Source organism: Pollachius pollachius (genome assembly GCF_949987615.1).
Source record: "Pollachius pollachius genome assembly, chromosome: 15".
Lineage (NCBI taxonomy): Eukaryota > Metazoa > Chordata > Actinopteri > Gadiformes > Gadidae > Pollachius > Pollachius pollachius.
Genome location: NC_136948.1, coordinates 6,358,413 through 6,381,531, shown reverse-complemented (window position 1 = coordinate 6,381,531; position 23,119 = coordinate 6,358,413). Strand labels below are relative to the sequence as shown.

General features: G+C 42.4%; 2 protein-coding genes across 2 annotated transcripts; one reads left to right on the top strand and one right to left on the bottom strand.

Moving 5' to 3' along the window:
• Positions 1–11,020: 11,020 nt before the first annotated feature.
• On the top strand, positions 11,021–12,054 carry ankrd66 (ankyrin repeat domain 66; the record flags this gene model as incomplete). Its single annotated transcript, XM_079751905.1, has 3 exons — positions 11,021–11,159; positions 11,294–11,522; positions 11,934–12,054. The coding sequence occupies 3 exons, from the start codon at positions 11,021–11,023 to the stop codon at positions 12,052–12,054; spliced, it is 489 nt and encodes a 162-aa protein (XP_079608031.1).
• A 493-nt stretch (positions 12,055–12,547) lies between these two features.
• On the bottom strand, positions 12,548–21,891 carry adgrf3a (adhesion G protein-coupled receptor F3a; the record flags this gene model as incomplete). Its single annotated transcript, XM_079753086.1, has 13 exons — positions 12,548–12,664; positions 13,061–13,102; positions 13,456–14,817; positions 15,224–15,400; positions 15,504–15,691; positions 16,064–16,210; positions 16,325–16,579; positions 16,804–17,022; positions 20,550–20,671; positions 20,939–20,997; positions 21,159–21,265; positions 21,462–21,608; positions 21,726–21,891. 13 exons carry the CDS (start codon positions 21,889–21,891, stop codon positions 12,548–12,550), a joined length of 3,108 nt encoding a protein of 1,035 aa, XP_079609212.1.
• Between the last annotated feature and the right edge of the window lie 1,228 nt (positions 21,892–23,119).

The following is a 23,119-nucleotide window of genomic DNA, read 5'->3' as shown; positions in this document are numbered from 1 at the left end:
AACTGCAGGGTCTTTATCTTACTAATCACCTGCCTCTGTATTTGACTATCAAAATAGCAGCTAGCTGTTTATCTGGTGGTGTTAGTGCAATGTGACTTCCCTTTTTTTGGTTACTCATTCGCAATAGGCCTATTATTACTATAGTTGTTTAGCCAGCCATAAGAGTTTGGTTGCAAATAGTTGAATACTTAAAAAACGTGAATAAATATGCTACCATTTCACAGCCACTTTGTTTTCCTACTAAATAACAAACAAATGTCGTTAGATAATCCTATTTTTGAATCGAATTATTTGGAGGGAACAAACGCCCAGTGTATCATTTATAGTTCAAATGAATGACCCGAAATAAAAATGACATTGTCTCAGTCTCCCACAATTGTCTTATGATGCCAATCTTTTTCCTCTCATCACAAAGCCACGGAATAATACATACGTCTTTTGCCGTATTCTCAAGAAATTGGTGTTGTACCCATTGTAGCATAGTTGGTTAAGGTGCCTGTCCAGTACACAGTACATCCTGGATTCAGATCCCAGCAGTATCTACCATTCTGCGTCACCATTAACTGGCGTATATTTTGATACAAGCTTTTCTTGCGGCACCCAATAAACGTTTCGTCTTAACTGGTAATTTAGCTCGTGTTTGTAAACCTGCAAAGTATCAATGCAATAAACTTTCCTTCGATGTCAACTGCACAACAATGTTGTCCTGTATATTCTATGGGGAATTTAATGTATATATAGAGAGAGAGTGGTCAGATGTGGACATTAAAAAAATTTATAAACATTTATTCTATAATTAAAATGAACCCTCATTAGAAGTGCATAGTTCAGCGTTAATCTGACCGACCAAACAGCAGACTCTGGTGACTTGCTCTTGTAAAACCCTTACCAGAACCGGTCAACCAGGCTTGTTGTAAACATTTATCCCCCCCACTAATATACCCCTCTGGAAATGTGTGAGGTTGATAACAAGAAAAGGTTGACAACAAAACAACATTTCGTGTTTAACATGTTGTAAAGCTTGAATAGATTCATGTTATTCCATATATCCACTGCCACACCATGAATAGCACCTTGTGTTCATCTGAGAAGATGTTCCTTGTTGAATCCAGATTAGATTTGGATGTAATGAAAGCCTCTCTTGGGGAGACGGGGGTCATGTCGAAGAGGTTTTAGCCTCCATGCTTAAACACATCACATAAAGGTTGACCTTTCCTCCTCTTGGGTCACCACATAATGCTGATATATAAAGTATAACATATTAGGTTATACAGTGTCACATGAAATAAAACCTACTTGTGTTGTATGGTGTAGAAGTGAAAAAAAACCTTTACTCTGCTTTTTTTTCAAAACATCAGGTTATCAATGCACATAAAATAAATGCAAATATTAAAGGGGACATATCATACCACCAGGTGTGAGTGTGATTAGCCATTACAAGCAGGTTTGAAAATGTGCAGCATTGTGACATCACAGGTTGGCGTGTCCATCTATCCGTCACACATCTAGATGGACACGCCCACCTGTGATGTCACAATGCTGCACATTTTGAAAACGGCTTGTAATGGCTAATCACACTCACACCTGGTGGTATGATATGTCCCCTTTAACCAAATACAGCTTAACCAAACACATCCATTAACCAAGAAGTGAACACGAGGTGTGACAGTAACAAAATGATCTGCAAAAAAATGGAAATTAAACGCAACAAGCATCCTGAGAATTGTAGTGTTTAGCGTAAAAGAAAAATAAGGAAATGCCTTACATGTAAAACATCATTCACCCCCCACTGTGATGACTCTCGATTTGCATATTGGCATATGAATTCAAATCTAAAACACAACATTCTGTGTCGTCTCGCATCCAGTTAACCTTCGGTCTTGCGGTAGCATGTAAAAACCGCATACAAAAGTCAATAGAGGAGGGAAAAAGGATATCACACATTTTTTACTTATTTTTGATTAAAGAAAAACAATACACAATTCTTTATCTTTACGATGATCAGCTTCTTCTCCAACATTTGGTTAACTTGGGGGTATGAGTTTACGTTGGGGAACTTAATCGTAATTCTGCGTTATGAATTACTCATCATATTGCAGCAAGTCCTTCTGAGATGCAGCGAAAAACTCATTAAAAATTCAAATTACATTCTTTGAGTGTGTCTTGCCTTCCCAAAACTGGATGCCTTGAGGTCAGTGATGCTACCCGGGTGTGGGAATAACCCATTTTGAGTTCCTTCCTGGTACTGTCCAGTTCTTCCATAGTACCTCCAACTACCGGTGAGCACTTCAGCACCGTCAGCCCCGTCTCCTTTAGTCCGTCGTGCTGGCTGACACGTGGTTCTGGAACACTTGGAGGTCATAACGAGGTCACACAGTCCATCTTGATGGTCAAACAGAGGTCACACAGTCCATCTTGGCGGTCATACAGAGATCACACACTCCATCTTGGCGGTCAAACAGAGGTCACACAGTCCATCTTGGCGGTCAAACAGAGGTCACACAGTCCATCTTGGCGGTCAAACAGAGGTCACACAGTCCATCTTGAGGGTCAAACAGAGGTCACACAGTCCATCTTGACGGTCAAACAGAGGTCACACAGTCCATCTTGGCGGTCAAACAGAGGTCACACACTCCATCTTGGCGGTCAAACAGAGGTCACACAGTCCATCTTGAGGGTCAAACAGAGGTCACACAGTCCATCTTGACGGTCAGAGGTCACACAGTCCATCTTGAGGGTCAAACAGAGGTCACACAGTCCATCTTGAGGGGGTCCGAGGCGCGGAGCAGCACCTTGGTCTTTGCCTCCATGGCTCCTTTGTCCGACGAGAAGGTGTCTCCGTTCCTGTCCTCTGCGTGCGTCTGGTCCAGAAATGACAAGAGGTGTGTTCCATTAACTGTATGGTTTGGTGTTGTTTATGAGAGTAATACCAAGAATCACTTGTTCAGAGTTCACCTTGACTCTGCATTGCCTCCCCCCTATTGTAGGTTATACGTCCTTGCACTTAAAAATAGTACTTAGCATCGTGTAGCATCTTATCCTAGCCATCTTTGTTGTATACGGGGAATGGGTTAACCTAGCGATTGTTAGCGCTTTGCACTAGGTTCTATCCACATCCTTACTGTACCGACAGCGATATATTGTTTCTCTTTCTTCTAACAAATGTACTTATTGTAAGCCGCTTTGGATTAAATAAAGCCCTAAATGTAAACGTTAATGTAATGCCTGCGTTATCCTCTGTTGAGGCGGAGGTGGACAGCGTCGCTTGGCGGCTGTGAGCCATAACCGGTCGTCACCGGTCGGTTTAAAGGGACGGGTTCACTTGGTGTGTTGGTACTCACGCTCTGTCCCGTACAACAGAGCTTCTTCTTGTAGCGATCAGGCAAGAAGAACAACAGCTTCCCCAGCATTAATTCAGGAGGGCTTGCCCGTAACCAACCGAGGCCTTTAGACAGGAGCGTCGCTCTGGCTTCCGTCATTGCTGGGTAGTGTGGTCTGATGAGGTCTTCCATGGTAACCGTTGCCAGGGAGTTGAAGGCGGAGGAGATGGAGCTGCAGGCGAGGGAGTGACACAACGTGAAACAAGTGGAATGATGCCGTCGTCATGGACACCAGCAGAATCCGTCGCACACCTCAAAGTCTATATAACTGAGCCTCACTTAATCATAATATGGCAACATACACACACACACACACACACATGAACACGCACGCACACACACACACACACACACACACATAGTTTAATTTAGTTTATTTGTTTAGCACAAATGACAACATCAGTGCAAGGCGGGAGCGAAGCCTATGTAGGCTTGTACAGAGTTCCGCGCCTATTGCCATTTCATGATACGCTTGACATGCAGGCTAAACATAAAAATTGGATCCACTAAAAATAAACATTGAAAGCAAGGTCATAAGGATCAAAAGCAAAACCTTTTTCTTTTTCTTTTTTCCTGAGGAGGAGATTCAGGTAGACAGTAGATGTTTCCTCCTGTATAACTGATGTGGAAATAAATATGTTCTGGAGAGTGACTGGAAGATCTAGTTTTCTATATATGAACTTACGGGCAAACAAACATGTTTGATATGCATTCACTTTATCAATAGGTAGTAAATTATATTGTTTAAAAAGGGGTGCAGATGGGGCATATCTACTTGAGTGAGATATCAACCTAAGAAATCTCTTCTGCATGATTTGTATTTTTCTGAGATAGGTAGGATAAGTTGCCGCCCAGATAATATTACAGTAATTGATGCATGGAAACAAAAAACTGTAGTACAAGGTTAGATGAGCTGAGGAGTGCATTAAGTGCCAAATCTTCCTCAATATGCCCAGCAACTTGGCAGATCTTTTGGAGACTAGGTCAATATGGTTAGACCATTTTAGACCACTATCGATGATAACCCCTAGAATTTTGGTTTGTTGAACAAGTTCAATTTCAGCGTTGTTAATATAGATTTTAGCTTGCTCTTTAGAATAGTATTTATTTGTATTGCAAAAGATCATGAAGTTGCATTTTTTCACATTGAGAGTCAGCTTGTTCAGTTGAAACCATTTTAGTAGATAGTTCATCATTAACATTTTTCATCAGTGAGTTGAAATCTTCATGTGAGGCTAAGAGGTTAGTGTCATCCGCAAACAGTACTGGAAGGAGATTAGCGCCAGATACGGCCATGTCGTTAATATAAATTAAGAATAATAAATGACCCAGGATTGATCCCTGGGGAACACCATACAAAATCTTTGTTTTTTTAGAAGAAAAACCATTCATGTACACATACTGTTCTCTGTTGATGAGATAATTCCTAAACCAATTCAAGGCTGCATTCTCCACTCCGTAACTTTTGAGTTTTGCAATGAGTATATCATGACTGACCGTGTCAAAAGCTTTACTCAAATCCAGGAAGACTCCAAGAGCAAATTTCCTGTTATTGAGAGACGATGAAATATAATTCACAAGCTGTAAAAGGGCATGCTCAGTGGAGTATTTTTTGCGGAAGCCATATTGGTGTTTTGATAATATGTCGTTAGCCAATAATTGATTAGAAATTCTACAGTAAACAAGCTTTTCCAGTTTTGTAGATATGCAGGGTAGAATTGATAATGACCGATAATTGCCGAATTCCTTGGCATCACCTGATTTGAATATTGGGAAAACTTTTGCAATTTTTAGATCATGGGGGATGATTCCAGATTGAAGAGATAAAGAGAGGATGTGAGTCAGTGGTTGGATGATGAAGTCAATGGTCTCTTTAATGAGGACATTTTTGATGCCATCATGACCATGGGCTGAGTTCTTTAATGCCATGTTGATATCAAGGACTTCCTGTAGGGTTTGGGGATCAAGATTTAGTAATGGAGAATACTGGCCCTTAATCATGAAACAGGGATTTATATCAGATTCCTTGATGTTAGATGCCAGTTCAGGGTCAATATTAACAAAAAAGTCGTTGAAGCAATTAGCAATATCATTAGGGTTAGAGAGAATACCCTTCTTGTCATTAATCTCCAAAGGAGCAGTTGACGGGGAGTGACTGCGGTTCAGTAAGTGGTTGATGAGGTTCCATGTTGTATTAATGTCATTTGAAGCTTGAATAAATTGATCCGAATAAAAATGTTTCTTTGTTTTCCTTACTAAAGCTGTAAAATGATTTTTGCATTTCTTATAGGTTTCAACGTTTATGAGGGAAGGGTTTGATATCGATTTCCTGTAAAGTTTATTTTTCTTGCGGGAGAGCTTCTTTAACTCTTGTTATCCACAGATTTTCCTTAGAGGAATTATGTTTGGATTTCTTATTACACAAGGGAAAGGAAGTATCTAGAGCAGAATTGAAGAGCTATAAGAATAAGTGATAAGCTTTAGTTACATTTTTTAACATAAGAACCCCATCCCACGAGATAGAGCTAATGGCTAAATTAAAATAATTTAAATTCTTTCTGGTGAATTTACGGAATTTGATTGGTTCAATCAAAGCAATGTTAGCCTTAGGGGAATCATTATGGTGGATAAATGGAAATACAGGAAGATGGTCTGAAACATCACACATCAAGAGGCCTGAAGTGACCTCAAAATCTAGAGAATTGAACAAAATATTATCAATGAGTGTAGCAGATGACATAGTGATTCTGGAAGACTTAATAATAAAAGGAAAGAAATTAAAGGAATAAAGTGCATTTAAAAAATCAGCTGTTGACGTGAGGTCACCTTTAAGCAAATCAATATTGAAATCACCAAGAAGAGCACATCATTTACATTCTTTGTTTATTATATCAAGAGTGCGTCAATAAAGGTATTAATGTCTGAATCAGGAGGTCTGTAAATACAACCAACCAGAATGCTTTTACTATTAACTTGCAGACAACATGGAATTTCAACAAATATCGACTCTACTAATGTAGTATCAAAGTCCGTACTAAGATCTTTCCTGGGAATGAAGTTGTGGTTGTTTGAGACATATAGTGAGACACCCCCTCCTCTTCTGCATTTTCTGCTGGAGTGAAGTGCATTATAATGCGACAGGGGGTATAGGTTAAGGATGTCATCATTCAGCCATGACTCAGAAAGAGCCATGACTGAAAAAGAATGAGTCAGAGTTGACATGAAGGTTTTCAGTTCATCATAGTTCCTTGGCAGGCTACAAATATTCAAATAAAAAATAGAAAAAGCATTTTGATTTGGGTTAGGCCTATCTGTAAAAGAGTGAGACAACATATTAAATTGGGCTTTGGGCAGTATAATAATCACACGAGGTTTGTAGTGACTTTAGATTAGACTGGTTGGTGTCAGGATTGAAAAAAGTATCATAAATGCCGTCATTGACCAAGTTCTCCTTGAAAGGGTTGAAAACTAGAGAATTAATGTCAGTGGGGACAGCCGTCCCTGGCGTTATGGTGGGTAACGCCATACAGTCCATAGAGAATAGAATAATCCATACCTTGGAAGCTGTTCAACAGATAGACTCAAACTCACGTAGACGGGTGGAGTTGTCAGTCCGGAGGATGTTGGATAGGTCAGGCATATTCCGATACCGTCTATTGACAGGACATTCTGTTTATTGCCGAAAGTAGCGCGGGCACAGTCCATGATCAAAAGCCACAAGATGGACAGTATGCATAACATACTGAAAACCACTAACAAAACCACTTCATAGACAGACAACTGTTGTTGTCTGTCTATGAAGTGGTTTTGTTAGTCTTGTCATTTGTATAAGTCCAGGTCGGAAATCTCCCTCACTACCATGATCTGTTCTTCCTCCGGTATCCCTCCATTGGTACGGATGAAAACTTTGCAGTTCCTTATCCAAGTCGCTTTGATCTTTTTATCCTTTCTGAGGTACCGTGCTGCTTTGGCAATATCGCCATTCTTCTTTGTGAGGTGGTCATTCACGTACACATCCGTCCTCTTTAGCTTGAACCCCTGCCGCATCAGGCCAACTTTGTCCTTTCTGTTTACAAAGCAATAATTGGCGGTGGATACAAGGTTTTGGTTTTCTGGGGGTGAGCGTGGCAGGCCGAGATCTGATGACTACGAATGGGAATGTCTTTGCTACAGAGGAACTGGATAACCTGCGATTCCAGGGTCTCTGTTTCAGAGGAAGAAGGATCTTCACCAGCATTAACAACCGCGGCTTTGGCGTAGGATCGGTGGTGAGTTTTCAAACCGGAGATAACGACATCTTCATCGATGCGAGAATATTGTTCGGCGTCATCCAGTCCCCTTTTCAGCGCTTTGATCTGGTCATCTTTTGCTTTGATCAAATCATCATTCTTTTTCAGTTTAACTTCTAAGCTGTCAACCTGAGTTTGAAGTTTGGACACCTGTTCCGTGATCGTCGGGATCTCTGTTGGTTGAGTTGCGATTTTGCCGATCTCCAATTGGATTGCGGCTAGAGACTTTTTAATTGCTTCCATCTCAATAATCTCAAGAAGCTTTCTTGCTACTTTACTGGTTGGTAATTCTTAGCATACGAATAAATTACATCAGTTCAAGCGAGCGAGCGAGCAAAAGCCATCACCTGCATGTCACATGGCTTCAAGGCATCTTACTTATATATATATATATATATATATATATATATATATATATATATATATATATATATATACATATAGTTGGGGATGTTGTAATGTAGTGTCATAGAATATATTCTACCAATGAAAAATGATGGCCAGTACCTCTCTCATTGCTTACTGGAATCGTACTATCAACAGGAATATATCAATATATATTGAACTATATATAGAGGCACTGAGGAACAGAGAGAGAGAGAGATAGAGACAGATAGCTAAAGCTAGACGGACGGACAGACCAACCTGAGGGCAGCACTGAACAAGCATGCGATGAAGAGGCCGGGCAGCCCAGGAAGGCCCTGCAGCATGTCCATCACGAAGAACAGCACCATCTGGGTTCAGGAGACAGGGCAGCATGTCTATAAGCAACCTAGCACGCTAGAGTAGTCACGTCTATTAGTAACATAGCACGCTAGCCCTGCAAACCCAATTCGTCTGGGCGTCCCAATGCCCCCCGACTCCCAGTCTGTCCTGCGATACAAATGAATGAACAGGTTGCTTTGGTTAAAAGCCTCTGCTAAATGCTCTGAATGTAAATGTTAATGTGTACGTTTCCAGGGCGGGACAGGGGAGGTGGCGAGGGAACCTACTCACAGCGTCCCCGGACAGGGAGCCCGGTCTCCGGGAGGGGACTTCTCCGCAGTAGCGTGCGAACATGACCAGGCCCATCAGGCAGCTCAGCGCCAGGGCCACCTGCAGTGCCGGGATCACCATGTAGCAGGACCTGGGGGGGGGGGGGGGGCGCAGAACCAGAACCTTTAGAACACACAGACACACAGAGAGACAGACAGAGACAGAGACAGAGAGAGAGAAACAGAGACACAGACAGAGAGAGACAGAGACAGAATCATAGGACAGAGAGAGAGACAGACAGAATCATAGGACAGAGAGAGACACACAGAGAGATAGACAGAGAGAGAGAGTGAAACAGAGACACAAACAGAGAGAGACAGAGACAGAATCATAGGACAGAGAGAGAGACACAGAGAGACAGACAGAATCATAGGACAGAGACAGACAGACACAGAGAGACATAATCATAGGACAGAGAGAGACACAGAGAGACAGACAGAATCATAGGACAGAGACAGACAGACACAGAGAGAGACAGAATCATAGGACAGAGAGAGAGAAAGAGAGACACACAGAGACAGACAAAATCATAGGACAGAGACAGACAGACACAGAGAGAGAGAGAGAGAATCATAGGACAGAGACAGACAGACACAGAGAGACAGACAGAATCATAGGACAGAGACAGACAGATAGAGAGACAGACAGAATCATAGGACAGAGAGAGACAGAGAGAGAGAGAGACAAAGAGAGATAGACAGAATCACAGGACAGAGAGAGAGAGACAGAACCATAGGACAGATACAGGCAGACAGACAGACCAACCCCCAGGGTGGAGGTTCTGTGTATGAGTGGGTCAGAGAGCGGTACCTGACCGCCTCCCTCTCGGTGCGGGCGCTGAGGTAGCGCTGCACCTGGGCCTGGTTCACGCCGTACAGAGCCAGCATGAGGAACACCCCGCCCACCGCTAGCGTCCAGAAAGTGTGTCTCTCCGTGGGGTCGTGGTTCAGGCCCCGTCCACACGGAGCCGATTTTTTGGTGAAACCACATAAGTCTTGTGCGTTTCGGCCGACCGTCCAGATGGAGCCGGCGAATCCGGTGCCCGAAACCGCACATTTCTGAAACCATGTTTCAGGGTGGTTTCAAATCTATCCAGACCTATGCGGTTTCGTGTTGGGATTCGTGTGGACGCCTAAAACGCAAACGATGACGTCAATAGCCCCCTACCAGCTGGACGACGTCAGAGTTGCGTTGAATTTTTTATTTATTATTTGATTTGTATTCTTTTTTGTTGCTTTAAATACAGCCCCTTGATAAATGTTATTACTAACTGTGCATTAAAAAGTATTTCTGCTCAATTTAAAAGGTTGAATCTCGTGACTGAATGTATATAGCTTGATCCACTTTTTTTCTGTGGAGAACCAGCGCCTTGAATATTTACTACAGTGTTTCTACAGCTAGGATGGTACAGTGATGAGAGTCTTCCTGCTCTTTAATGAATTTGTTCAAATACCGATACCAGTATTGGAAACTCCTTCGATATAGCATAAAATGAAGCATCAGTAATCGGCGAGTACCCAGTTCTATGCGCTGATCCGATACCATCACATGCCTAGCTCATTTACTACGCATGCAGAGATAATCACAAACAAGTCAATGTTATGCTGCGTTCGTTAACGGTCAGAGGTGGAAAGTCGGAATGGGAAACGCGGTATCGGAAAGGAAGAAAAAATTATTGGAACATCTCTACACTCTCTAATGAACTATAGCGAGTCGCTCCCCCCTCTCCAGTGACAACCCACTAATGAGGTTAAGTGTACAGAATGCATATTGATGAATAAATCACTTTCTTTAATTCAAATTTCAAGTTGAAGCCACTAATGGGGATAAGTCAACAGAATCCACATAAATTAGTCCACTTTATTTTGTACTTGCAAAGCAAGGTTGAAACAACAATAACTGTACAGTCATGTTGACTCATGGAAGGCAAATCAAAGCCTAACTAGACTCAAAATAATGAGTTGTTTTTACTTGAAATTTGAAGGTAGCTGGGAAACTTATGATTTTAAGTAGAACCAAGTAATTCTTACAGTGTACACAAGGCAGACTCAAAGTGCTTCACCTATAAACATTGTCCTACAATAAAATAATAGATAAGTCAAAGAAAACATGCAAAAAATATAGATGTAGATCTATATATATATCTATGTATCCATATCTAAATATTATGTTACTTTATAGGCTACTATCAGGTGTCTAAGACGCTGAAAATAAATGAAGGTATTCAACCACCAGATGACAGCAGAACCAATCCTATGAGTGATTTCCTGGGTCGTTCGTTTGTTGAGCGTTGCCCGGCGACGCTCACCTTGAGCCATGACAGAGTTGCACCAGGCCGCAGCGGCTGGGGACTGTGATCTGGTCGAGGAATTACTGAAAAACAACCAATGCGATCCTAACCAGAGAGACCTCGACTGGAACCACAAGACACCGCTCCACTGGGCTGCGGCTAAAGGTATGCATACAGAGAGCCAGAGCAAGCCAATAATTAATTTCCCTGCGTTTGCTCTTAAATTCTTACGTTGCACACGCTTGGCCAATACTATACCAACTGTGTTTCACGTTAGTTGAAATCCCATCCGCATTCAGGAGAGACGGAAATAGTCAGGCTTCTAGTGGAGAGCGGCGGACGGCCGTGTCTGAGGACGGATAACGGCTGGACCGCCGCGCACTTCGCCGCCGAGGCGGGACGCCTGGGCGTGCTGCGTCTGCTCCACGCGCTCCATGCCCCCGTAGACAAGCAGGACATCTCCGGCGACCGACCCATTAGGCTGGCGGAAATGTATGGACACGAGGACTGTGTTCGCTTCCTTCAAATGTAGGCCTTTGAGTTATTGATACTTTTTTCTCCTAAGTAGGCTACACTTAAAGGGCCCACCCACACAATGAAAAATGTGCTCTCTTAGGTCCTAATTGGATTACCCACATGGTTAATTATGTATGCCTACTTCAATAAAACGAAAGACCCATTTTTATTTTTGAAATATGTGTAGATATTTTTTATATATTAGCGCCCATTGATCAATCTATTAATTTACAGTCAACTGTCACTCATAACACGGTGATGATTTGGTTTTGCTTTGGTTTTGGACGGATTCAAATATCAAGTCACAGCTCGAAAAACGTAATCTGACGTCCGTTGGATAGGGTAGTTAAAGTAACTTTAACATATTGAATTACTCCAGACCGTCTTGTGAAATGAATGAGAAATGTGGTCTGTGTTTTGCAGTGCAGAGGTGGAGTCTGAAGCCTACCGCCAGTCGGCGGTTCAGAAAGGCCTCTCTTTGGATGAGACGGACGAAGAGTGGGAAGATCGGCAAAAAGAGAACGGAATGGATTTAAAAAAGTAACCAGGGATTAAAGGATGAAATACAAACAGCGATTTGTTCGGAAACAACGTTTTTATTTGGATGATGTTTGTCAATGATCTGGAAGGTCAATAACACAATCGCCTCCATATAGAAAGATCAAAAGGTCTCAATCCTATAAAAAATATCTAAAATTACATTACAGAAACAAAGAAAAGATCTGTTTTGGTTGTCATGAGGCAACACGTTAATAAATTCAAATGTCGTCTTTGACTACCTTTACCAATAAAAGCAATGAAAATAAATAATAAAAGCCCTTGACATCACACATCCACAGTAAGCTTGTTATACATCCCATGCTCTAAAGTTGTAGCCTACAACATTAGGCCAAAAATAATTACATTTCCCCGCTGAAAATGAAATGCGTTTCCCTCCACTAAACAGGGGACCGGCTGCTGTCTCAGGAGTCAGTCTTCCAACGAAGACTGTATGGTCTTGGAGGTGTCCTTAGTGGACGATGGCCGTCGCTAAGGGATCAGAGACAACGTGTCAACACGACTGCCAAAACACATCTGCTAATGAAACAAGTGCGGTTAGTGATCCGTGTTGAACTCACAGTTGCGGAAAAACGTTTCCTCAGTGCGTCTCGAACCTGGGTCAAATTAAAAAAAAAAACGGGGTCCATTTAACATTTAATTTGTGTACACTGTGGAACAGCTTTTTGTTTGTAATGTGCTCGAAAATACATTCTGTCGTGTAGATGCTAAGGCTACGGGGATCTGTGTTTCATGGTAGAGAAATCTGTTCAAACTCAAAAAGTAATTGCGCTTTTCAAAGACGGGCGGGGGTGGAGGAGCTCGATTTTTGCTAGCTTGAAATTGAAGATCTTGCACATTGTACCTCCTAATATACTACTGTGAATGTGTTGTATTTAAAGAGGCAACCAAGCTGTGAACTCTTTCAGATCACCTCAATGACCTATCACTGGTGACTCATTTTAGTGATCGCAGTATTTGCAGGTCAAAATAAAGTTGTATGAAATAAATACCATTTTCTCTCCGACACTGGCGGTCAGCAGGATGAAGAGACCCTGGGGAGTTATTGGAGACAGAGCGGTTATGAAGGAACAGGAGTACATAGCGAAGTTTCACCAGGATCTGAGCACTTCATGTACGCACTGATTATATGTTGTTCGTCCTTGCATTTAAAAATAGTACTTAGCATCGTGTAGTATCTTATCCTAACTAGCTTTGTTTCATACGGGGAATGGGTTAACCTAACAAGTGTTAGTGCTTGGCACTTGGTTCTATGAAAATCCTTACTGTACCGACCGATATATTGTTGTTTCTCTTTCTTCTGGCAAATGGACTTATCGTGAGTCGCTTTGGATAAAAGCGTCTGCTAAATGCCCTCAATGTAAAATGTAAATCTGAGGGCTCCCACCTGGAAAGAGTTACAGATGCTGAAGATGTAGTAGACAGCGGACGCTGCCAGGCCTTCCGCCAGGTCAAGGGCTACACTAGCAAAACCGAAGATCCAGGTCACTCCGAAGACAGGGGTCAGGATGATGATGGACCTGAGAATGCGTACGGCGGCGTGGCCACCGCTGTGGCTTTCACGTCCTCCTGGTCCTAATCCCTTGACGGGGTTCAACAGCTTGATGATCACCAAGGCCATGCTGAAAAGGTTGACGAAGACGATGATGCCCACCGGTATGATAAAGGAATAGAAGGAGCCCTTGAGCATGCTGTGGTGTGTCAGCCAACAGCTATGGGCGTCGTAGTACTTCCCCTCTGCCCCGCCGTCGTGGGACACAAACGTGATGGTCACGATGAGAAACGGGGCGCCGTAGCCCACTGAGTAGCACACGCCCTGGTACCAACCTTTGCTCAGATCCGACCACACAACCATGGTCTGGTAGAGCAGAAGGGTGCTGAGGCAGAACATCCAGCAGAACTGCGCAAGGAAGAAGAAATGCTCCAGGACCACGCAGATCTGACACCAGAGGTCGGAAACGACCCCCGGGAATGCGGATGCAAAGAGACTGCAGTTTCCGATCAGGAGGGACACGGAGATGTTCACTAGCGTGATGTGGCGTAAGTACAAGCCGACGGACTTCGTCACGGCCTTCCAGACCAGGCACTCGATCATCAGGAACGAGACCAGAGAGGCGATGGAAATGGCCAGACCTACGAAGGTGATCTCGCGCAGCGCCGGCAGATTGACAGCGTTTCTTGACAGGAGGATGGCAAACGCAGAAGAGAATTTGCACTTACAGCTGCCGTCGTTGCTCGGACCGCCCCAGACGCACGGGTCAAGCGACCACTTCCCTTTTCCGTCCATGGCGACGCACTTCATTTCACGGTTGCGTGGTCGCGGGTAGGTCAGCTTGAACTGGATCAAGACTTCTTCACTGCCGAGGTCGTGATTGAACGCTCGCTCTTTCTTGCCGTCAACACTCATCGTCACCACGATGCTGTTGGGGTCGGCGTCGGGCTGTATGGGCGGCAAGAATTTGACAAGATTTTTAAAACCCGCCGTTTTCACAACTTCATGTTGCCCGTCGACGGAAATGTTGACGCCGAAGACATTGTTCCTACAGCCCGGGAACTTGCAAGCCGTTATCTGTACATTTGACGCCTCACTGGTATGTTCCTTTGATATGTCGGTCTGCCTGATCAACTGCTCAACAGACGCCAAGTACAATTCAGCCATCGACAGGTTGTTTTTGTTGTTGTTTTTGGTAGGCCCCCAAACTTCCGGTGAAGGAATGTTCAGGATGTTGCTGGATGACTTCACAATTTCCTGGTAGGACAGATTTCAAATTTAGAGAAGACGGCACAACCGAGCGATATAATGTGTTGAACACTATTGACGGTTGTGGGAACTTAAAGGCGACATATTATACCACCAGTCGTGAGTGAGATTGCAAGCCGTTACAAGCCGTTTTGAAAATCTGCCTCTTCTGACATCACAAGTGGGTGTGTCAACCAAGATGCATGACGGACGGAGAACGTTTGCCTCAGTCCACTGGGTAGGCTGGTAGACTGATCTATCCAGCGTACATCTAAGTGGACACGCCGACTTGTGATGTCAGAAGAGGCAGATTTTCAAAACGGCTTGTCAGAGCTAATCACACTCACAACTGTTGGTATAATATGTCCCCCTTAAATTCAAACACAACGATTCAACAATGCTAGTTGGGACTTACATCTAATGTGGATTCATTGAACGTGGTGTTTAAGTTTTCCATGTTGTGGAGGATGTTGATGGACGTATTTAGATTAGAAACACTGTTGATGCTCTCTGTGTTGTTAGTAGCAGTTGTAAGGCGAGAAAACAGCTTTGCGGCGTTACGGGAGACGGATCCGAGACCTTTGTCAATCACCTGGGAGGCATTTTGGGGCAATTATCGGTAAGCAATGACACACATTGTTCTGCAAATGCTTTGTCTACTAATTATGTGATGAAACAAAATGTCTGCCACTTACTTGAGTGTGTTCTGCAATGCTGAAGAGGTCGCGGTTTACGCACTGTGACTCCTCCTTCTCCCATTCTCCGTTGTTGTCACATTTCCGCAATCTCAACCCCTCTCTAGCTCCCTCACATCGCAGCTTGGCAGCGAAACCGGCCTTCGTGACCGGCCAATCCCCGGCCGCATGACAACGCTTACCATTTACTATGGGAAAACAATTTGCCGTCATCAACGGCAACTCTATAGTGCATTGATAAATCCTTGCCTAACTGGCACAATTACATGCCTGCATTTTCCAAATCAATGTTGCAACAATATTCCAGTTTATAGTTAAATTAATACATTTTTTACCATGAACATCGTTGACTTAGTTAGCATGAACAACATTAGTAAACATGAACACCATTAATCCATTATTATTCGACCATTAGTTAACTATTAATTAACTGAGAGTCAATTTTAGGTAATGCTTATTACCGCATTAACTAATGTTGATTAACAGTTAATTAATGTACCCTAATTGTAAAGGTTTACCACTTCAATTAACTTGTACTTGGTGTTACACCTGAGCCGTACCGTTTATGACGTGGATTTCAATCGAGGCATTTTGTGTTTCGTTCATCCTATTGCTGAACACACATGTCATGCTTGCCGGTTTGTCCTTGTCCTTGTCCAAACACGACAAGGCCATTTGGGCGTCGTAAGACCTGGGATCTTGCCCGTCTGATCATCAAAACATCAGGTGAGTGAAAATTGCTGATCCAGTGAGTATCACACGAGACAACAGGGAAAGCAGACTAAACAATCGTGGCTGAAAGACTGTGCAACCTTGCTCACCGACGTTTGCTGCTGTCGCCAATTCTGAAAGATTCCCCTTTACAATCCACTTTATCGCGTAGTGTTCGGTGCTGTTCTTTATCTGACATTTCACCCTCACAGACACCACTGTGGAGCCTTCTTTACATTGGGGGAACTGGGGGTCGCTGAAGATGTCGATTTGAGGCAGAAGTGCGACGTCCAGTTTGAAACTGGCTCTGTGAAGTATCTTCATACCGGTATCCAATACTGGCCTGAAGGTACAAGTGATCAGGCCTGGGAAAAATGGAACAAGGGAACAGCTTCATCGTCAGTACACTGCAGTACAATGACATCTGCTCCACATATCTGAATGGATCTCGATTTGGTCAGACATGACGATATCAATTCTTTGCACATTTCACTTTTGATGGCGAGTTTGAGGTTCATTCTTTTTTTTTGGGTCATTTGGATGAAACGGGATAAAAATGACACACACACACACACACACACACACACACCTGCCCAAATTGCAGACGTTTGTTGGAGTGTGAGTTTGGTGGTCCCGTGCGCTTGTGATGTCACGATGGACTCCGTTCCGTTGGTGATCTGAGAGACCTCTTCGGGTGTGGCCTGTTGCCACTCCTGGACCGCATCATCGTTTAGGGACGAATTGCAGATGATGTCCACCATGCTGTTCAGCTTCACCGGCTGCGGGGGGCCGCTTATGTCCACAAGGCCTGTGGAGAATCAGTGGATATTATCTTTTCTAAGTAAGTATGTAGTACGTGGTATGTACTGTAAGTCTAAATAATCGTACATGAGGTCATTTCTGAAGTATTGGATTTGACTGTCTTTGATGAAAAAGCTAAAACACCGGACAGGTAAATTACATTAATATTATATTGAGCAGGGGCGTTTCTAGGTATCTGAAGCATCCTGGACTTAGCCTGGCAGATTTTGCATGCTTTATTGCACAATGCAAATTTTTTAATAGGCAGTTTATTACAGCTTTAAATAGCTACCTGACTGCTGTGCTGCTTATCCCCAGACAAGACAAGTTCCATTCAAGTTATTTCAGAGTAAAATGAATACTAGTGAGACAGATCTTACCTATTCATATATTTAACAATTATTCGCCAAAGAGGTGAATAATTGTTTTCGTATATATTACACATGAACACTCCAAAAATAAACAAGATAACACTATTTTCCGGGAAGCGGATATTAAATATATATATGTATATATACAGTGGGGCAAAAAAGTATTTAGTCAGCCACCAATTGTGCAAGTTCTCCCACTTAAAAAGATGAGAGAGGCTGTAATTTTCATCATAGGTATACCTCAGCTATGAGAGACAAAATGAAAAAAAGAAAATCTAGAAAATCACATTGTCTGATTTTTAAAGAATTTATTTGCAAATTATGGTGGAAAATAAGTATTTGGTCAATAACAAAAGGTCATCTCAATACTTTGTTACATACCCTTTGTTGGCAATGACAGAGGTCAAACGTTTTCTGTAAGTCTTTACAAGGTTTTCACACACTGCTGCTGGTATTTTGGCCCATTCCTCCATGCAGATCTCCTCTAGAGCAGTGATGTTTTTGGGCCTTCGCTGGGCAACACAGACTTTCAACTCCCTCCAAAGATTTTCTATGGGGTTGAGACTGGCTAGGCCACTCCAGGACCTTGAAATGCTTCTTACGAAGCCACTCCTTCGTTGCCCGGGCGGTGTGTTTGGGGTCATTGTCATGCCGAAAGACCCAGCCACATTTCATCTTCAGTGCCCTTGCTGATGGAAGGAGGTTTTCACTCAAAATCTCACGATACATGGCCCCATTCATTCTTTCCGTCACACGGATCAGACGTCCTGGTCCCTTGGCAGAAAAACAGCCCCAAAGCATGATGTTTCCACCCCCATGCTTCACTGTAGGTATGGTGTTCTTTGGATGCAACTCAGCATTCTTTCTCCTCCAAACACGACGAGTTGAGTTTTTACCAAAAAGTTCTATTTTGGTTTCATCTGACCATATGACATTCTCCCAATCCTGTTCTGGATCATCCAAATGCTCTCTAGCAAACTTCAAACGGGCCCGGACATGCACTGGCTTTAGCAGGGGGACACGTCTGGCACTGCAGGATTTGAGTCCCTGGCGGCGTAGTGTGTTAGTGATGGTAGCCTTTGTTACTTTGGTCCCAGCTCTCTGGAGGTCATTCACTAGGTCCCCCCGTGTGGTTCTGGGATTTTTGTTCACCGTTCTTGTGATCATTTTGACCCCACAGGGTGAGATCTTGCGTGGAGCCCCAGATCGAGGGAGATTATCAGTGGTCTTGTATGTATTCCATTTCCTAATAATTGCTCCCACAGTTGATTTCTTCACACCAAGCTGCTTACCTATTGCAGATTCAGACTTCCCAGCCTGGTGCAGGTCTACAATTGTGTTTCTGGTGTCCTTTGACAGCTCTTTGGTCTTGGCCATAGTGGAGTTTGGAGTGTGACTGTTTGAGGTTGTGGACAGGTGTCTTTTATACTGATAAGGAGTTCAAACAGGTGCCATTAATACAGGAAACGAGTGGAGGACAGAGGAGCCTCTTAAAGAAGAAGTTACAGGTCTGTGACAGCCAGATATCTTGCTGGTTTGTAGGTGACCAAATACTTATTTTCCACCATAATTTGCAAATAAATTCTTAAAAAATCAGACAATGTGATTTTCTGGATTTTTTTTTTTCATTTTGTCTCTCATAGCTGAGGTTTACCTATGATGAAAATTACAGGCCTCTCTCGTCTTTTTAAGTGGGAGAACTTGCACAATTGGTGGCTGACTAAATACTTTTTTGCCCCACTGTATATATATATATATATGACTGGGGTAGGGTAGGTAAATTCACTTGAGGTGGTAAACAGTCTGGTTATGTTTTTAAACCGTTTATTCTCTTGCCAAAAGGACAAAAAATCTAGAAGGACTAGGCTCCTTTATTTTGAGATGCCCCTGGAATCCCCATGTTTGTTTCTTTTGTAAAGCACATGCAACATCCAACTAATAGCTGACTACCATTAGTGACTAGAATAATTTCATCACTTCTAGAGTGAATTGAATTAATGCATTCCATGGCTACCAGTAAATATCAATAAATACCAATGGTAAAAAAGGAAAACAATTTTCACAAACTTCCCTTTGCCCAAACACAAAAGCGCCTCATTCACAGACAAACCAACAGTCAACATTCAGCAAAAGTAAACATTGAGATGTTACGAGTCACACAGTCATGTATGACTTTTTTACATGTTTTTCTTCATTCATTTCTTAGCAACTGTTACTCTACATGTATTGTCTTTCTTTGTTCATTTCTTGTTTGTACTTAACTTTTTACTTTCTTTCTCTGCAATTGCCTTTCTTCATTCCCTGTTGCTATCTGACTGTTTATTGCTCCATTCTTTGGGCTTTTGTCCTTTGAGCATAAGTGGGTATCTCCTTCGTCTGACTTGGGCGAACCGGTCAATGACTTCACCATGATCTAAGAATGACTGACATATAATAAAGACATAGTGAAATCTAGAGCTTGTGCTTTCAACTAACCTGTTGTAAACACTGAGACCTACTGCTGAAGTGTACTGACTCACCTGTGGCTCTGTTATCGTGCGGTAAATGAGGGGCGTTCAAGGACCGTCGGAAAGTAGATTGTTATTTTTTTATTTTTTACAACAAAATAAGATTTGGGGCAAATTAAATAATATTCGGGGTTTTAGCCACTGATATTGAGAATTAGCATGCCCAGTGGCAGTGGTCCCATTAGTCGAGGAAGGCAAATGCCTGAGGCACCCAGCCAGTTGATGCCATTGCCCCAATAGCACCAAGCAATACAATTGTAAACTTACAGCGCGACATCCACACTATGAATACCTCGAAGGGGAGGAAAACCTTGACGAGCAGGGATGGGTACGCAACCTTTCAGTGGCGGGAGCACAGCTTACCTAGCTTAGCTTCCATTCTAATAAACATTGAAAGCTTGCAACTGCTCTGCTTTTGAAAGGTTTGTTATACTCCCATAGTATGCAAAAGATCGGACTAGTTCACTAGTTAACGTTTGAATAATGGGAGGGAATCTTTATTGAGCGATAAATTATCCACAGATTGGGTTGTATGTAAATCACCCCCTAGAACCATTTGGAGCCCCTTAGGCCCCTTAAAAATACTTATTTAATGTATTATACTGTATTTAGAAGATAGTTATTTGGTTTTTCACGCCCGTTCTACGGTTGTTTACCTTTAGTTTCCACTTCAATGCTGTTGTTCAATGCATTCGCTGCTGCCGCGGTTTTCTGCCCCAAGGTCTTTGTATTCATATGGATGTTGACATATACCTCAAAGGATGCATACACACCTAGCCTTTAATAAATGATAATACATGTTATTTATGTAAGTGCTTTACATGATATAAATCTGTCTCTCTCTCTCTCTCTCTCAATCCCCCAATCACTCACTCACTCACTTACTCTCTACCACTCAATCACTCAGTCACTGTAGTTGGTATTGAAACAGCACATAATTAATAGCCCATAAAAGTGAAGTAAGACTACTAGAATGTATTGAAAGTCAGTGTTTTTGGTATGGCGTCTGATAACGCCATAAGGTCTAATAAGCGGGGTAGTTTACCTGAACCTGGTGACCTGTATGCCATCGAATCCCAGCAGGGTGTTGTAAACTGGTTTCATCTGATGGGGAAAAAACAGATTTCAGACGAGAGAGAGCTAGTCACTACACATATCTGTTATAGATTAGGCTACGTGTTGCCAAAAGATCAAGACCGAATCAATTAAACCGTGCGGTTCAACCCAGTCAACTAAATCCTACTTTGCATCCGTGAAAAACCTACCTTATCTATCAGCTTTATAGCAAGTTCTTTGAACTTTGGAGCATTCGGGTCTTCCATTGAGTGGTAATATATCTCATTGTTCAGAAAAATCGACCCATAAATAGTGACTGTAAAGATAAAAATAAATACAAAAAAGGGTAGTGTATTTATGTTATCCACCGTTCAAACAACCGTGAATGCTGTGCGCTCCTCTGGGAGAAGTTTCGCGATATGACGCACAATTATGTAGGCCAACCTCATTTGGAGAAGTAAAGCCACGCGATATTACCCACATTCTTTACTCCGTTATGTTCATTAGCCTACCTCTAGTTGTCGGATGGCAGATTGGATCGCCATTTTTGGGAAAGCTACACTCGGTGGTGGGATTACAACAATCGCTCTTCTTCTCACAAACCTCACTGCTCCATACGTGCCCGGCCAGACAGGAGCACAAAGCCGCCGCGTCACATACTTAAAAATATTTAAATAAAAGTTTTATTCATTGGTCAGTTTTGATTAATAAAAACACACAGAAAAACACATGAAAAGGCTTTACTGGTGATGCTACAAAAAAAGAGGTCACTCAACTTGTCGTGACCGCAATGTCGCTGACTATCACGTTATGTGGCGGTCCGTCCAGAATGAAAGACCTGATCGCGACCGTGACGTTGGGGAGGGCGCTCGGCTCCATGGTGAGCACCGCGTAATACACTAGCGTGGAATTATCTGGAACAGGACCCAGATTAGGACTCATCGGGTTTATGCATGTATGTACTATAGTTAAAAGTTCATTACGTGTGCCTATGTGGTAAAACAAATCAATTTACCTCCTTCATATGCCTAGAAAAGGGATCCAAGTAAGAAATTAAATAAATTTACTTTTCCATTTGATTGTTAAACATGATTTTAGATTTGAATTCTACGTTAAAACGACTGACTCACCTGAAAACACCTCATTCCCAGAATAAAAAGACTCAGGTATATTATAAAGACTCTCATTTCACTCCCTTACGAGCAGGACCTTCAGCCGGTTATTTGAGATTGTAGGCCTAATTAAATAAAATAAAAATAAAATACATGACATCTCAGAAATAAACAGGTCATAAATCAAGAGTTCAGACTATAGGCCCAATTTGAAAATACCGTTATGTTATAGATTCATTAAATTGAATAAACACTTGAAAATACAATTTAGAAAATATTACTAACTATTCAAAGAGTAGCCTACCTCTCCTCGCTCAGCTGCGTGTTGTATTGGCGCCGCAGAAACAACATCTGTTAATGGATCATTCCGTTGCAACCCACTGAAGGAACTGCAGGGTCTTTATCTTACTATTCACCTGTCTCTGCATTTGACTATCTAAATAGCAGCTAGCTGTTTATCTGGTGGTGTTAGTGCAATGTGACTTCCCTTTTATTGGTTACTCATTCGCAATAGGCCTATTATTACTATAGTTGTTTAGCCAGCCATAAGAGTTTGGTTGCAAATAGTTGAATACTTAAAAAACGTGAATAAATATGCTACCATTTCACAGCCACTTCGTTTTCCTACTAAATAACATAAAACAAATGTCGTTAGATAATCCTATTTTAAAATCTAATTATTTAGAGGGAACAAACGCCCAGTGTATCATTTATAGTTCAATTGAATGACCCAAAACAAAAATGACATTGTCTCAGTCTCCCACAATTGTCTTATGATGCCAATCTTTTTCCGCTCATCACAAAGCCACGGAATAATACGTACGTCTTTTACCGTATTCTCAAGAAATTGGTGTTGTACCCATTGTAGCATAGTTGGTTAAGGTGCCTGTCCAGTACACAGTAGATCCTGGATTCAGATCCCAGCAGTATCTACCATTCTGCGTCACCATTAACTGGCGTATATTTTGATACAAGCTTTTCTTGCGGCACCCAATAAACGTTTCGTCTTAACTGGTAATTTAGCTCGTGTTTGTAAACCTGCAAAGTATCAATGCAAT